Source organism: Triturus cristatus, chromosome 11, assembly GCF_964204655.1.
Source record: "Triturus cristatus chromosome 11, aTriCri1.1, whole genome shotgun sequence".
Taxonomy (NCBI): Eukaryota; Metazoa; Chordata; class Amphibia; order Caudata; family Salamandridae; genus Triturus; species Triturus cristatus.
In genome coordinates, this window is record NC_140594.1 from 579,605,671 (window position 1) to 579,620,074 (window position 14,404).

Consider the following 14,404-nt stretch of genomic DNA (forward strand, 5'->3'; position numbering starts at 1 on the left):
CGTGGGCCAGCCGGAAGAAACAAACAGCGTTTGGACCCCGTCAACAGTAGCCTGCTCAGGACCCGGAAAATCTGGTGAGTGCTATCAGCTAGGGCTTCGGCAAATGTCCCCCCTGAGTAAACTTCAGTACTCCTGTACGCCATTCTGCTGATACCCCTCCTTCTCTGAGTTCTCAAGACGATCAGGACTGACTGAGCCCAGGTCATCGAAGTGACTTCGGACATATGCTGCATCCCTGCCGAAGGTTGTCACTCCTCTTCAGTATCACTCTGCCTACCTTTTTTACCCCCATCTCATCCTTATAAGGAAGAGAAGAAACTCCATTGCCTGGAACCAAAGAAAACTTTTGTTCTTCATTGATCGCACCAAGGTCCATCTGGTGGACGATCAGTGCTTCATCGGGTTCACTGGAGCAAAAAAAAGCAAGACTGTGAAGAAATAGACTATTTCTCAATGGAGTATACTACACACTGCCTAAGAAGCAACCTCCTGAGGGATTGCAGACCCATTCCATCAGGGCCAAGGTCACTATAACTGGGTTAGCACGCAGAGTACCTGTCTTGGACATCTGCCAAGCCGCTACATGGGCGTCACTCCACACGTTCACAAACACTACTGCTTGGACACTCAGGTCCGTCGGGATGGGCGTTTGCTTGATTGATCCTCTAGGATTCTTTGGTTGAGCAAGTTCACAGACCCACGTCCTAGGAGGTATTGCTTTGGTATCTGTTCTAAGGTGATGAATCTGCGGTTAGAAATCTCTATGAAAAGAACAAGTTACTTACTGTTGGAACCAGTTTTCCTGGTAGAGCCTCTATCTAACCACACTGACCCTCCCATCCTCTCTGCTCTGCTGACTGGGCTCTTCACCCTAAAGATCCCATTAGATACTGCGCACTGGTACAAACATTGGTTATTATATGACTCCTCATTTTTGGAGCAGATATAGTCATTAAGGAAACTGATGTCAGCATACCGGATGGACAACGTCAACATGGAGCTAGTTGACACCACCTACCGGCGTGCAGAAGTCACTGCTCAAGATTTTACAGATCCTGTCTGATGCCTGTAATATTTTCTAAGGTGAAGAGTCTGAGGTTAGATAGAGTCTATTCCAAAAAAAGTATTACCAAAGGTTAGTAACATGTTCATTATTGCCCTAATCCAGTTGTGTTTGGACTATGGTAATGCAGCATTGTCAAATGCCCCCAAAGGTCTAATTGCTCAACTACAATGTTTACAGAATGCAGTAGTTAGACTGTTGTGAAACCTTAAGAAATGTGACAGTAGCTTTCTCTTACTCTCAAATCCATTCACTGATTACCTCTGTGGTCAAAAACATGTTCAAAGCACTGTCTATAGCGCACAAATTATTTTTGTTTTGAAAAAAAAAGATCCTGGCTGAAACATTCTCTTGGTACGTCCGACGTAGGTCTTTGTCCTCGGATAAGAACTTTTTGCTTCAAGTCTTCAAATCTTTCTCTGTAGGTGCAGCACAATTCTGGAACGTGTTGCCTTTCCATTTGAAAAATCAACTGTCACTGCTGTGTTTCAGGAAATCTCCAAAAACTTTTCCTTTCAATATTTAATCAATCCTTATATATATCTGTCTTTGACTAATAATCACCATTTCTTTGCTCAAATGCGAGAGCGCCAAGAGATTTGATGGGGTCGTGCGAAACAGATGCCCCTTGACATAACATAACATAACTTAACATATATATTTCACTACATCATCTCTTCTCTGTGGTGCTTCCCCTAAACGTTGCCTTTCTTCTAAATTTTACCCAGTTCTATTTGCATGCCCTCTTAGTAAATGTACCAAGCAACCCCCTATGAGTTGCAAAGCCATTGTTCTTCTAGTGTCTAGATCTCTGGTGGTATGTGAGCTGACTTTCAACTCATTCTGTTGCAGACAACTGAATCTTGCCAATTGCATGCAAGAATTACATATCTGATCGAAACTTCTAGCTGCAGATTCCTACCTTACAATTATCACCAAGCGTCAGACTGGATCTGCAATTTGTTTCATGAGGTATATCCAGTAGGTGGTGCCATTCAGCTCCACGTGGCATCGTCCATCCCGGAAGTGACATTCGTGGTGCCTATATCGGCGTTACCCATGCGTGATTATGTCAGTTCTTACTTTCTGCACCAGTCAGTGAAGAACCAGGAACAGCTACCCCCTAGTCACTTTTTAACTAAGTGTTTTTGACGTTTTGTCAAAGTGTTTTTGAGGTCTTGAAGAAGACCGGCTCCAAGCCCTGCTGCGCCTGTCACCAACAGATATCAGTGGCGGGCCCGGATCTTGTTTGCTTCTAGTGCCTCGAGCGCAGCCATGACCCAAAAGCCTGCCCTGATTGTCATGCCCGAAAGCCTGCCCATATCATCTTGACCTTCCCTGGTGCCAGTCCCGAGGCAGATGCTCCCAGCGCTGCTTATGCCCACCGATGGTGCCATCCCCATTTATATCCCCAACATGGAGCTGGAGGGGTGTCACCTGACACCGGCTCCTGTGTGTACTAGACCCATGCTCTTCAAGAGCCTGAGCCCTATTCTTACGTGCTCGGACTCATGGAGGAATGTGAGGGGTCCCTAGAGAATAGCAGCCTTATGATGCAAACATGGAGTGGTGTGAGGATCTGGGAGAAGCCAGTTAACTTGACACTTCTTCAGATAATGTCATGCTTTCTCCCACTACCATGGCTATGGAGGAGGGAGTGTGCTTCGCTATGGTGGTAAGGAGGGCGGCTGAGGTCCTTGACCTTAGCCTACCCACAGTGGCAGTCAAGACAAACTTCTTAACAGAGGTGCTGCAACTGGGAGTGTCCTCCTTAGAACTGCTACTCAGTTCAATGAAGCCCCCATGGACGTCCTACTTGGGACCTGGTCCAAATTCAACACAGGCCACCGCCTGGTCCAGGGGACCCAAACTTCCTCACTCAACACCCTACCCCAGAGAGCTTGGTGATCCAAGCCTCTGCATCCCATGTAAACCCTGGTGCATTCCCTACCACACTCCCGGATAGGGAATACAAGAGGCAGGACATTTTGGGGAAGAAGATGTTTTTTTCCGCCAGCCTGGCACTGCGGTCTGTAAACAATGCATGTCTTTTGGGCCGCTGTCGGAAGCTGGCTATTTATGTAGTGTACCAATGTAGGGGTACACCATGCAGATAGTCCAGACGACTCTTATTAGTTTACAGAGCCTTACTTTAAGAACCCCAAGTGCTCTATTTGTGTTAGTGTGGACGAGCAGCTGAGGCTTGTCAAAAGAGAGTGTTGAGCATATGTTGTACACAGAGTCAATAAAGGAGACACACACTCCAAAAGAAATCTGAGATAAATTTAGAAAAATAATACAGGGTTTTATATCATTTTACACACCAAGATCATCAGAGCAGGTAAGTACTTTCTGAGATAGAACTTTTTGTAGAAAAAGAAAATAGAGTTGAATAATGGTTTTGAGGCATGAGCCTCAAATTAAGTAATGTTATCCTATGGGAGAAACATTCACTACATAGAAATACTTGCAAACATTTTACAGGGTTCTTCTCCTGGACTAAAGGGGCCATGGTCCAAGAAAACATGAGCAGTTCAGTTTTACCTGCCCTGGGATGTCCGGGTGCAGGGGTATTGGTTGCGTTGGTAGCCTCTAGCGCTACGCAGTAAAGTCAGTGGGGAAGAATGACTGCAAAAAGAGAGTTTGCAGGTGGGGACTGTAGGACCAGTCCGGCAGAACCCAATAAGGGGCTCAGCTCTTGAGGGTCTCTGCAGCACAAAGACACAGTTGGTTTACGTGAACCCTGGCTCGGGTGTTCGGTGCAGAGGTGTTTTCTGGCCAGTTGCTTGAGTCAGAGGCTCTGACTTGGCTTTGATGACCTGTAGGTGGAGAGAAAAAAAGACTATAGGGCCACTTTCGGTGATCACCTCGTGGATCCGGACGTCCCTCGTCAGCAGGTTTGTCTTGGCATTGGTGGCATCCGAACTTGACACACAACAAGCCTTGGTGCTTGCAAGGGCTCTGGTTCCCGGGGATTGGTGCAGGGAAGCTCTGGGACGGCTCAGCGTCTCAAAACTTGTCGAAGTGATGGGGCTGACCTGCAGGACTCTTGATGATCTCCTTCTGGCAAGTTGCTCCCTTGGTGGATAAATGGTCAGAAAAATGGTGAACCGGGAAGATGCGGTCAGTGCCTGCAAATTTAGGGAGATGGCTCCCCCATGTTAAGGGAGATGCTGCTTGGTTTAGCGAAGTACTAGACTGTCCTCCGTGGGTTTGGGGAGGGTGCTCACTGGCAGGATGAGTCAGTTCTTGCAATTGTTGGGAGAGCAGCAGCCAGGCAGGGTTTTGCCCCAGTTTCAGTGCTGGGTCACAGTACTTGCGTTGTTGGCGCTTCTTTGTCCTTCTTCTGTTCCTAGGTATACGAATCCGAGTTCCGGGTGTCAGGGGGCCACCTAAAAACTGAATTTAGGGGCATGAAGAGGAGTGTAAGGTAGTAGCCAATGGGCTACCTACCCCTGGGGTGACTACACCCCCCATATGGCCATTTCCTGTTGAGAGTGGATGTAGGAGGCTGGCTTACTATATGGTGCACACGTATGTAAGTGTAGCACCCTTCACTAATCCAGACAACCCTTATGGGGATTTTAGTGGTCTAAGACAATCTTAGAAAGCTCTCTCAGTGATAGCTGTGGAGAGCAGCCTTCAGGCTGAGTCCAGAAGCAGTGTAAAGCAGCTTGTTTTACCAGTACTTAATCTTATGGTGCAGGTTAAGTGAAAAAGAACCACACAGTGTAGTTATAAAAATATGTATTTATTATAAACACTCACTAACACATTGCAATATCTCCTACCCGGAGATATAACCACAATACACACAATACTTTGATAATAGAACATGTAAGTAGCACAAAAACACAGTGGTCTCCAGGGGGAGATCAAACCATATACTAAAATAGAGGAATGCAAATCACAACTTAAGTCAGGACTGGACCCAAGGAACCACCCAAGGTAAGAACCCAGGAACCCTATGGAGGCTGTGTGCGGAGTGGAAACATGACTGCATGCTTAGTACAAGTCAATAGATAACTCGCAGATGCAGTTTTAAAGAAGAAGGACCCTTCCGAGCGGACCCTGAAGAAACCCCGGGGAAGATGGAAGGTTGGAGAGTCACCCAACTTGTGGGTACCCCAGGAACCAGGATACCTTCACCAGGGAAGCCAGGTGCATAGGTGCGAAGTGACGTCGGAAACCGTCGTAGACCACAATGGAGGGCTTCAGTGAAGATGCCGCTTGCGAAGAAGGCAGAAGAGTCCGGTGGAACCCAAAGGTGTATTCAAGATGAGAGGCACCTGCAAGAAGAGGGGACAGAGTCTGTGCCACTCAGGAGTGACCAGGAGGCACGGAAGACAAATGCCCACTGATGTGACGGATGCAGAAGAGTTGACAGTGTCCTTGAAGTTGCAGATGTGCAGACCAGGCGATGCTGTGGTAGGAGCCGTTCACAAGCTCTCCCACGTCGGATATCAAGATGCCAGGGGGTCAGTGTCCGGCAGGGGCACCAACAAGCCTTGGCAATGGCAACCAGCGTAGTAGTCGAAAAAGGTGCAGTTTCAGGACCAGCAAGTTCGAAGTGACTCTCCATGAGCAGGTAAGTCAGAGCAGGCCCTGAGCAAGCATGAGAGCCCACTGGAGCCAAAGAAGACCCCCTGAACAGGTTTCAACTGGAGCATGCAAGGAGGGCACCAAATGTGTCCTTCAAAGCAGGCTACGCCGTCCCAGACACTAAGTCCTGCCTGGGAAGTGGTCACACCTCCCTGTGACAGGAAACCTATTGTCCTTCCTTCCCCTGCGTGAGCTAGGATCAGCAGCTGGAGCGCAAAATTGTGTCTCTGGTCAGCAGCAGCCATAGTTTGCTGTCTGGTTCTAGAAGACTGGTACCAGAAGCACTGAGGGCCTCACTGAGGAGCTTTACAGTGCATGGAATCATACCTCCAACACCGTTTACGGTATTGGGGTATGAGTCCAACATATTTGATACCAAACACGACAGGGTTCGTCTCAGCCAGTTTAGAGATAGCCATCGCGTAATGACGCATGGTCACTCTATATATCGTAATGGCTGGTGCACTAACAACCTGGGAGAATGAGCACCGTAGGTTGTAGGGGTGTCCTGCTCATACAGGGGCACCCTCACTCGTAGACCCAAGCTCCCTGCCTTCAGGATTGAAAGGCCTGCCTTAGGGGTGACTTATAGGTTTAAGTGCAGTGACCACAGATGTAAGGAAATGTATATCTGTAGTAAGTGGTGCTAGCACCAGCTTACACAGGCTGCAATGGTAAGCCTGTAGTCACAATTTGTGTGTTCCCCCATGGGTGGCATAATACATGCTTCAGCCCATGGGGGACCCCTGGTGTACCTATGCCCTGTGTACCTTAGAACACAATACTAGGGACTTAGAAGGATTCATCAGTAGCCAATCTAAGTACTCACCATATCCAATTTAGGGGAGAAGCACAGAGACTGGGGTCCTGATTATCAGGATCCCAGTCAGACTAGTTAGATAAACATGACACCAGCAAAATGTGGGGGTAACCTTGAAAGCAGATCCTACTTTCTTACAGTGGACATAAACCTGGTGCAGAGTTCCTAGTATCACCAAAACCAAGATGGTGAAACCCTTCTTAGAGTGTCCAATTTAGGTAGCCCACCTTAGGGGTGTGCCTATCCTGAAAGTGTAAGGAGAAGGAACAATTGATGGACAGAATGCTGAACAATGCAAACATTCCCCCCAGTCACAAAGCTCTGGATTGAATCCATTGTTCTTTTGTTCACCACGCCACCCCAGTTTGGACCCAGCCATATGCAAATCAGTCTTGACCCTGTTCCACATGGGAACAGTACAGCCCGAACTGCCAAGCCAGGTCCTCCATGGACCAGAAACAAGCATCCTGGGACCGGTTTCGGGGCATCACCCTTCATCATCCAGGTTAGCTTGAATCCAGTGGTGTAGTGAGCATGGGACCCACGTCTGGGCATACCCTTCCCACTTAGGACGACAAAAGCAAAATGATCAATTGATGGACTGAATGCTGAATAATGCAAACATTCACCCCCAATCACAAAGATCTGTTTTTAATACATCGTTCTTTTGCTCACCACACCATCCCCAGTCCATTGCTCGCTGTACCACTGGATTCAAGCTAGCCTGGCTGATGAGGGCTGTTTCCCCAAAACTGGTTCCAGGATGCTTATTAACCTTTTACCTTTTTCTCTTGCGCCCATCATGTCAGTGAGATGAGTCATCGAGTTGCAAGTACTGTGGTTTGCCCCTTTGCACATGCTTGAGTATTAATGCTGCTTTTCTGCCTAAGATGGTGTCCCCTTTCCATCTTGAGCAATGCATTACCCTTCCTAATTTTTTTCTTCCAATCCATACCACCAAGAAGGAGGAGAGATTACATCAGCCGGCCCTTAGGAGGGTTTTGAAGTTATTACATCGATCAGAAAAGGAAACTCCAGTTTTTCCAACAGCAGGTCATTGAGTATGTAGTCAGCGAAAAGGGCAAGGTGCTCCAGAAGAGAATCTTGCCACACTGGATCATGCTGTGCATCAAAATGTGTCTCTCCCTTGCCAAGAAGGAAATGCAAGAGGAAATCTGTGCTTATTCCAATAGAGTGAAGTCTTCAACTTCAGCACTTGTCACAGTGGTTCCCTCTGCTGAGGTCTGTTGTGTGGCAACTTGAGCTTTCCTTCACACTTTTGCAAAATGCTATTGCTTGTACTCCTTAGTGAGAAGAGATGGCATTTTGTTATTTTCTTGCTACAGGATTTCCTTGTCTAACCACTCCTTTATACCCACCACCTGGTAAGAGGTACGGCTATGGTATCTGTTCAAAAGGTGACGAATCTGCAGGTAAAAGTATCCATCAGAAGAAAAAGTTACTAAACATTGGTAATAATCTTTTTGATGGACACTACCTGCAGATTTCTCACTGATCCCATCCACCTCCCTTTCTGATGAGTGGTCAGGACCAATGGTATTAATATGGTTTCAAGTTAATTGAAAAGATGAGAGAAAATGGATGAGGAAGTACTGTGGTTGTGCATGGGTGGTAGTATATAACTCGAGTAACATCACACCTCTGCCGCTTCCAGTGCTGAAACGTAACTAACGCCACCTACCAGCAGAGTACTACAGTAAAGGTATCTGGATCCACTCTGGGTCCTGAGAATATTGTACAGTTGACTAATCTACAGATAGCTAGAGTATCCACCAGAAATGAACTTTTTCTTCACAGCTCAGAACATTGCTGAAGCTGTGTCGCTGTGCTGTGTTCACTTGCTTGAGACCACACTGTACTCAGCTTATGACCATGTGGAGGGTTATCTGGCCAAAGGCTGTGGCCTTCAGGCATGACCTGTACCAAACAGCTGAGTGGGTTTAGCATATGGCAGATTGCAACTAGTATTGGGCATCAGACTTTGCCTTTAGAAACATGTGCCCAGTTCCTCTTCCGTTAGAACCTAAAGGGAACATCTTTCAGCCATGTCCAGCAACATCTTGGCACAGTTGTTTGGCCTTCATCATTGTCTTGCACTTAATCCTTCACCACCTGGCTCCACAGTGCCAGGGACATGGACTTCAGCCATTCTCAGCGGGTGTTGCATTCAGGACATGGTGTTTTACCATTTCCTGAACCCAGTACCTCACTCTCTAGATCCCAGTGGGCTTGGGGTATGGTCATGCCAAGAAGGCTCTGGGCTTCAGCCACAACATGTTTCCTGGCTGTGTCACCCCAAAACCTGCTGGAAGTGGCCTTCAGTTATGCCAAGTAGCTTAGGCCAGTTCCAGTACTCGATTTGTAAAATAAGTTGTATCGTGGTCAGTGCTGTGCTCAGAATCCCACAGCCAGCTCTATTGATTGTCAGCATGCCAATACCAAAGACACATGGTCTTGATTCAACCACATGCCTCTTTAAGCCAACATCAGACTCTCCCTGTCCCTTTATCTCAGTCCTGCAGTGTCTTTTTCCCTACGTTTCTCACGTTCTTTTCTGTCTTTCTCTTCCTCTTTTATTTCACTCTCCTGGTCTGGGTCAAAGTCTGATGAGGAGAAAATAAGTGCCGGTCCCCAAAGATGAGTGACGGTTGGTCCCACCTGCACCCACCAGCTCAAATTAAGCACTGCCAAGTTACCAGCCAATGTCTCCATTCCCCATAGGAAACAATATTGTGCAACTCTCAGTAAATTCTGGCCCTTTGGTCATGCCCTGCAACAAGTACACCACTTCAGTAACTCTTGGTTGCATGGCAACTCCTTGCTTCTCCTCTCATTACTGTTACCTGTATGGAACAGCCTTTGACCGTGCCCAGCAGGTACTGGGCACATGGTGTGTCCTTTATCATGCCCTGCACTCAATACTGCTCCACAGTAGGTCCTGGGCAAATGACGTAGCCTTTGGTCTAGCAGTGTGGTTTCCCAACCCTTGTACACCCTGAGCTCAGTACGTACCCTTCAACTATTGTTTAATCCCAATATCTGTGTCACCAGTGGGCAAAACATTCAGCAGTTTCTTGTCTTACTGAGCATAATGGGAGGTTTTCTGCCATCCATTTGTCCTATCATACCTTATTTATTGTAAATCTGTTCAACAGTGTTTACTGTAACAAATAGATAAAGTTGCTACATAATTTAAATTGGATATGATTTTCTCAATCCAAACGCAAATAGCTTCCCACACTGTTACCAATCTGCACAGCTGATTAAAATATGAACCTGTGGTGCATGGCAACGTTTTCCCTAAATTATTTGTATAGTCTTCAAACAGCTCCAAAGTTATTGACCATCAAAAAATCAGTTTCCTATGGGATGACCACCTCATTAGTACATGAAGAACTGTTCTGAAACATGGAATTTGTTATAGACTTGAAATGTACAGAGTACCCTGTGATTGGTTAGCCCTGGTGTTATTCAGAACACAGATCCTGAAGCTGTTTTAACATTTACATTGTTTTTTTGTATTGTTCAATAACTTTAATTATTTTAAAGTTCCCATGTTTGAACATCCTTCTTGTTATTATAATTCCCACAGATCGACGACGAAGTGACTCCAGAGATGAGCGGGTTGTCAACTCAGGTGAGCAGTGTGTGAACAAAATAAGTTCCAGTTTTTTAACGTATAACAGTGCTGGCGATTTAGCCAGTTAGAAGTGGAGATGGAATTTACTTTTGAGAACCCTTGACTAGTGAATGCTGGAAGGCCAACCCCATCCGTAATGCCCTTGTATGAATCACTGACCACCCCACATCATATAGACAATCAGTTTTGTTTACTGGTGTTAAGAAGCACCAGCTACAGCAGTGAACAGTGTCTCAGCCCCCTTATTCTAGACCCTGTTGAGCTTGGAGACCCTTTGCTCCAGTACCCTGCCTCTTGCCTCATTTGAACAGTTACCCAGTAGTTTCTAGCCACTGCTTTCCATGGCTTGCACCACTCTCCCTGCACCAACCCCCAATCCCAAAGCCCTTGAGCTTTGTGCATGTCCTACAAAGTGCTCTTCACATGTAATTTGGTTGTGTGGTACAATTAGTTTGATGGAGCAGCTGGTTCACCACCAGGCATTTTCAGTTCACCGTGCTCCCCTTTGGCCTTACCAGTGCCCCTCGGGTGTTCACGAAGGTGATTGCGGTGTTCGCAGCACATTTGCGCAGATCAGGGGTCCCAGTCTTCCCCTATCTCGACGACTGGCTGTTGAAGGCGGGCTTTCCCCAGGTGGTTGTCTCCCACCTCCAGACTACGGCAGACCTCCTGCATTCACTGGGGTTCCCTATCAACGTGCCAAAGTCACACCTGACTCCCTCTCAGATGCTCCCTTTTATCAGAGCTGTTCTGGACACAGTGCAGTTTCAGGCTTATCATTCCAAACAGTGAGTCCGGGATATTCAGGCTATGATACTGATGTTTTAGCCTCTATCCCAGGTTTCGGCGAGAATAACCCTGAAGCTGCTGGGCCTCATGGCCTCCTGCATCCTGCTGGTAGATAATGCCAAATGGCATATGCGGGCTCTGCAGTGGGACTTGAAGTTCCAGTGGGTGCAGCACTAGGGGAATCTTTCCAACTATGTTCAGATCTCAGAGGGAAGTGTGCAACAATTGCAGTGGTGGTTAACAAACCAAGCTTGGGTCAGAGGCAGAGCCCTCACTCTTCCCCTACCCTACCTCACAGTAGTGACGGATGTTTCCCTCCTGGGATGGGACAGCCATCTGGGAGAGGCGGAGAGCAGAGGAGTCAGGTCTCCAGTGGAGGCTGAGCTCCATATCAACCTGTTGGAGCTCCGGGCGATCCGCCTGGCACTGAAAGCATTTCTTCCCACCCTCAAAGGGAAGGTTGTGCAGGTGTGCACAAATAACATCACCAGCATGTGATACTGCAACAAACAGGACGGGGTGGGGTTGTGGACCCTATGTCAAGAGGCTCTTAACCTCTGGACATGGCTGGAACATCAGGGCATGTCCCTGGTGGTTCAACACCTGGCAGGTTCCCTGAACTCTGAAACTTTGTGTACAAATCCTGTCACACCCTTCAAGGTGCACATGTCCCTATGGTTCATCAATAAAGTAAACTTTTGTAACCTCTTTCTCATGCAATCTTGTTGCAATTTATTTAATTTTTTGTTCACAACCATTATTTTCAAAGGAAGTATTTTCACAAAACAACAAATAATCCTCAATACTACAATTCTATGTCATACAATGATCGTGTTGCAGTTTCCTCATTGCGTTATATTACAAACAAATGACCATTCTGATGTATCCAATGCAGTGTTCCCAATGCATTTCGGGAATTCCTTTCATCAGGGGAACTCTATAAATGACAAATAATACATATGTTCAAGCAAAAATAGAAAACAAGAAGTATTAGAGAACATAATAGGCTCTCCCATCCCCTATTAATTGGTACATGATTGCCAAATGAAGTTGTTCAAAATTATTTGTGTCCTAAAGATTATTACCGGCTCACCCAAAGTGCCCTTACCACTGCTGTGTGTAGCATGCTCCATGAAGTGTCCGAATATATTGAGATAAAAAAAAAAGATAGCCATGCTCTACTGATTGAATAAAACATGCAAGCCTTTCCGAAAAACTGCACCTCTTATTTCCCAAGTGGAGAAAGTATCTCCCAATACACCACCATCTTGTGCAAAGAAGCCTAATTAAAAAAAGTTTCCAATCCTACCTAAACATTACGCGGCTTTACTAATTCACTGATGTAAAATAATCTGTAAGACAACAAGAGTACCCATTAGTGTGACTGTGCAGCTTACATTGTTTGTGTGTCAATCACCTGCGAGATTAACTTACTTAAACGACAACTGTCCAAAAATGTGTAAATGCTCGATTAATATGTCCATCGTACTGCCACTTTCCTAGATCAGAAACCGAATTCTAATGTCAATACCGTGACTCAACAGTCCATGCAACCAATTGACTGTTACAGGCTATGGTACTTACTTCAAATCAACCTCTGCCACGCTTTTCTCCCTGCCGCCACAAGTGCATTGCACCGAGTGCCCGACCTTTATCAAAACAAGAATCCCAGACGTTTGCGTAAATACGTGCGTACCGACGCCAGCGGTGCACAATAGTCAGAGAAAACACTCAATAGAATTCTTTGTCAGTGTGTTGCGACGAGTAAATAAAGTTTGCTTGGTTCCAGTGACGCACTAATCAAATGTTTAAAAAAAAGTTGAAACAACAGAATTTTCACAGGTATAGCCTGTGTTCAGTGAATATGCTGGCAAACACATGACCCACCACTAACCCTGGGCGGAGTTCGTGGAGCTGCACTACGCGGAACTCCGCAAAGTGTAAAGAAAAAACTCTGCCGCACTACGCGGAGCTCCACAAGTGGCGGAGTATGATAGAAAAATGCCGTTCGCGGTGATTGCACAGTGCTGGATGCTTGTCCGCACTGTGCAATCATCGCGAACAGCACCATGCACAGCGCAAGCGGTCCCTGCTTTCCTTTTCTGCTGCTCGAGTAGATTTTTACTCGAGTGGTAGCTTTCTCAACGCGAACGGGCTGGTTCTCAACGCGACCACTCGCAGTGAGAAACATGACCCCCCCCCCCGCGCGTTGAGAAATCTCACTGGGAGGTTGATTTTCCCCGCTCGCCAGCTTGATGCCGGTGATCGCAAATGAAGAAAAATCTTGCTGGTAGGTTGATTTTCCTCGCTTGCGGTCGCCAACTTGACATTGACAAACGCGAGCGAGGGAAAAAACTCCGCTCCGCTATGTAGAGCGGAGTTTTTGGGAGTGCGGAAAACTCCACAAACTCTGCGAGCGGAGTTCACCGCCCAGGGTTACCCACCACCCTCGCAGATAACTTTTTCTTGCAAGAATAATTTTGATCAACATTCGGAATCCCCAGGATCCTGATGTTCACATGACTATATGAGAGAGCAAAATGCATATTTGGTTTAATATTCGTGAAACCATGCTGCCACAGTACTTTAAGGTTCCCTGAACACCAGGGCAGACAAACTCAGCCATCGGTGCCTGGTAGATCCCGAATGGTGTCTTCACTCAGAGGTGGTGCAAGTTCTCTTTCAGCGGTGCGGAGAGCCTTGGTTAGATCTGTTCGCCACCGAAGAGAACGCGCAATGTCAGCAATTCTGTGCGTTGGAGTTTCCAAGGCGGCTCTCCCTCGGCAACGCTTTTTGTTGCGAGTGGAGTTGCGGCCTCCTGTACGCCTTTTCACCGGTACCACTTCTGCCCCGAGTGCTGAAGAAGATCAAGCGTGAACGGGCCCAAGTTTTTCTTGTGGCCCCAGACGGGGCACGAAGTGTCTGGTATCCCGAGCTGTTGAGCATTGCCATTGATCCTCCGATCAGACTGCCCCTTCGGGAGGATCTTCTGTGGCAGCAGCAGGGGACGGTTCTTCACCCAAACCTGTCCAGCCTCCAACTCCTTACGTGAAGATTGAGTGGTGACAGTTGACAGCTTTTGACCTTCAACCTGAAGTCTGTGATGTCATCTTGGCATCCAGGTGTCCCTCCATGAAAACGGTATACGCCAGTTGATGGAACAAGTTTGAGGCATGGTGCATAGCAAAGGCTGTAGATCCCCTCTCTGACCCTCTTTTTCAGAAGTCCTTTTGTATATATTTTATTTGACCCAGCAGGGCTCTGCCCTGGGCACTCTTAAAGGCTACCTTGCCGCTATTTCTGCTTTTCTTCGGCTATCAGGTCAGCCTTCTTTATTCAAGTCCCCTATTGCACATAGATTTTTTAAGGGCATTACTCATCTCTTTCCTCCCTCTCCATTCATAATGCCCCAATGGGACTTGAACAGCATTTTAACTTATCTTATGTGTGCTACCTTTAAGCCCCTTCA

General features: G+C 46.9%; 1 protein-coding gene across 2 annotated transcripts in view; it reads left to right on the forward strand.

The window, feature by feature from the left end:
- The window catches only part of LOC146785119 (uncharacterized), a 578,200-nt gene that overhangs the window by 537,987 nt on the left and 25,809 nt on the right, over positions 1 to 14,404 (forward strand). For both annotated transcript variants that reach the window (XM_085633808.1, XM_085633809.1), the window contains exon 31: positions 10,099 to 10,143. In XM_085633808.1, coding sequence (XP_085489934.1) covers positions 10,099 to 10,143 — 45 coding nt within the window. The remainder of the gene's footprint in view (positions 1 to 10,098; positions 10,144 to 14,404) is intronic.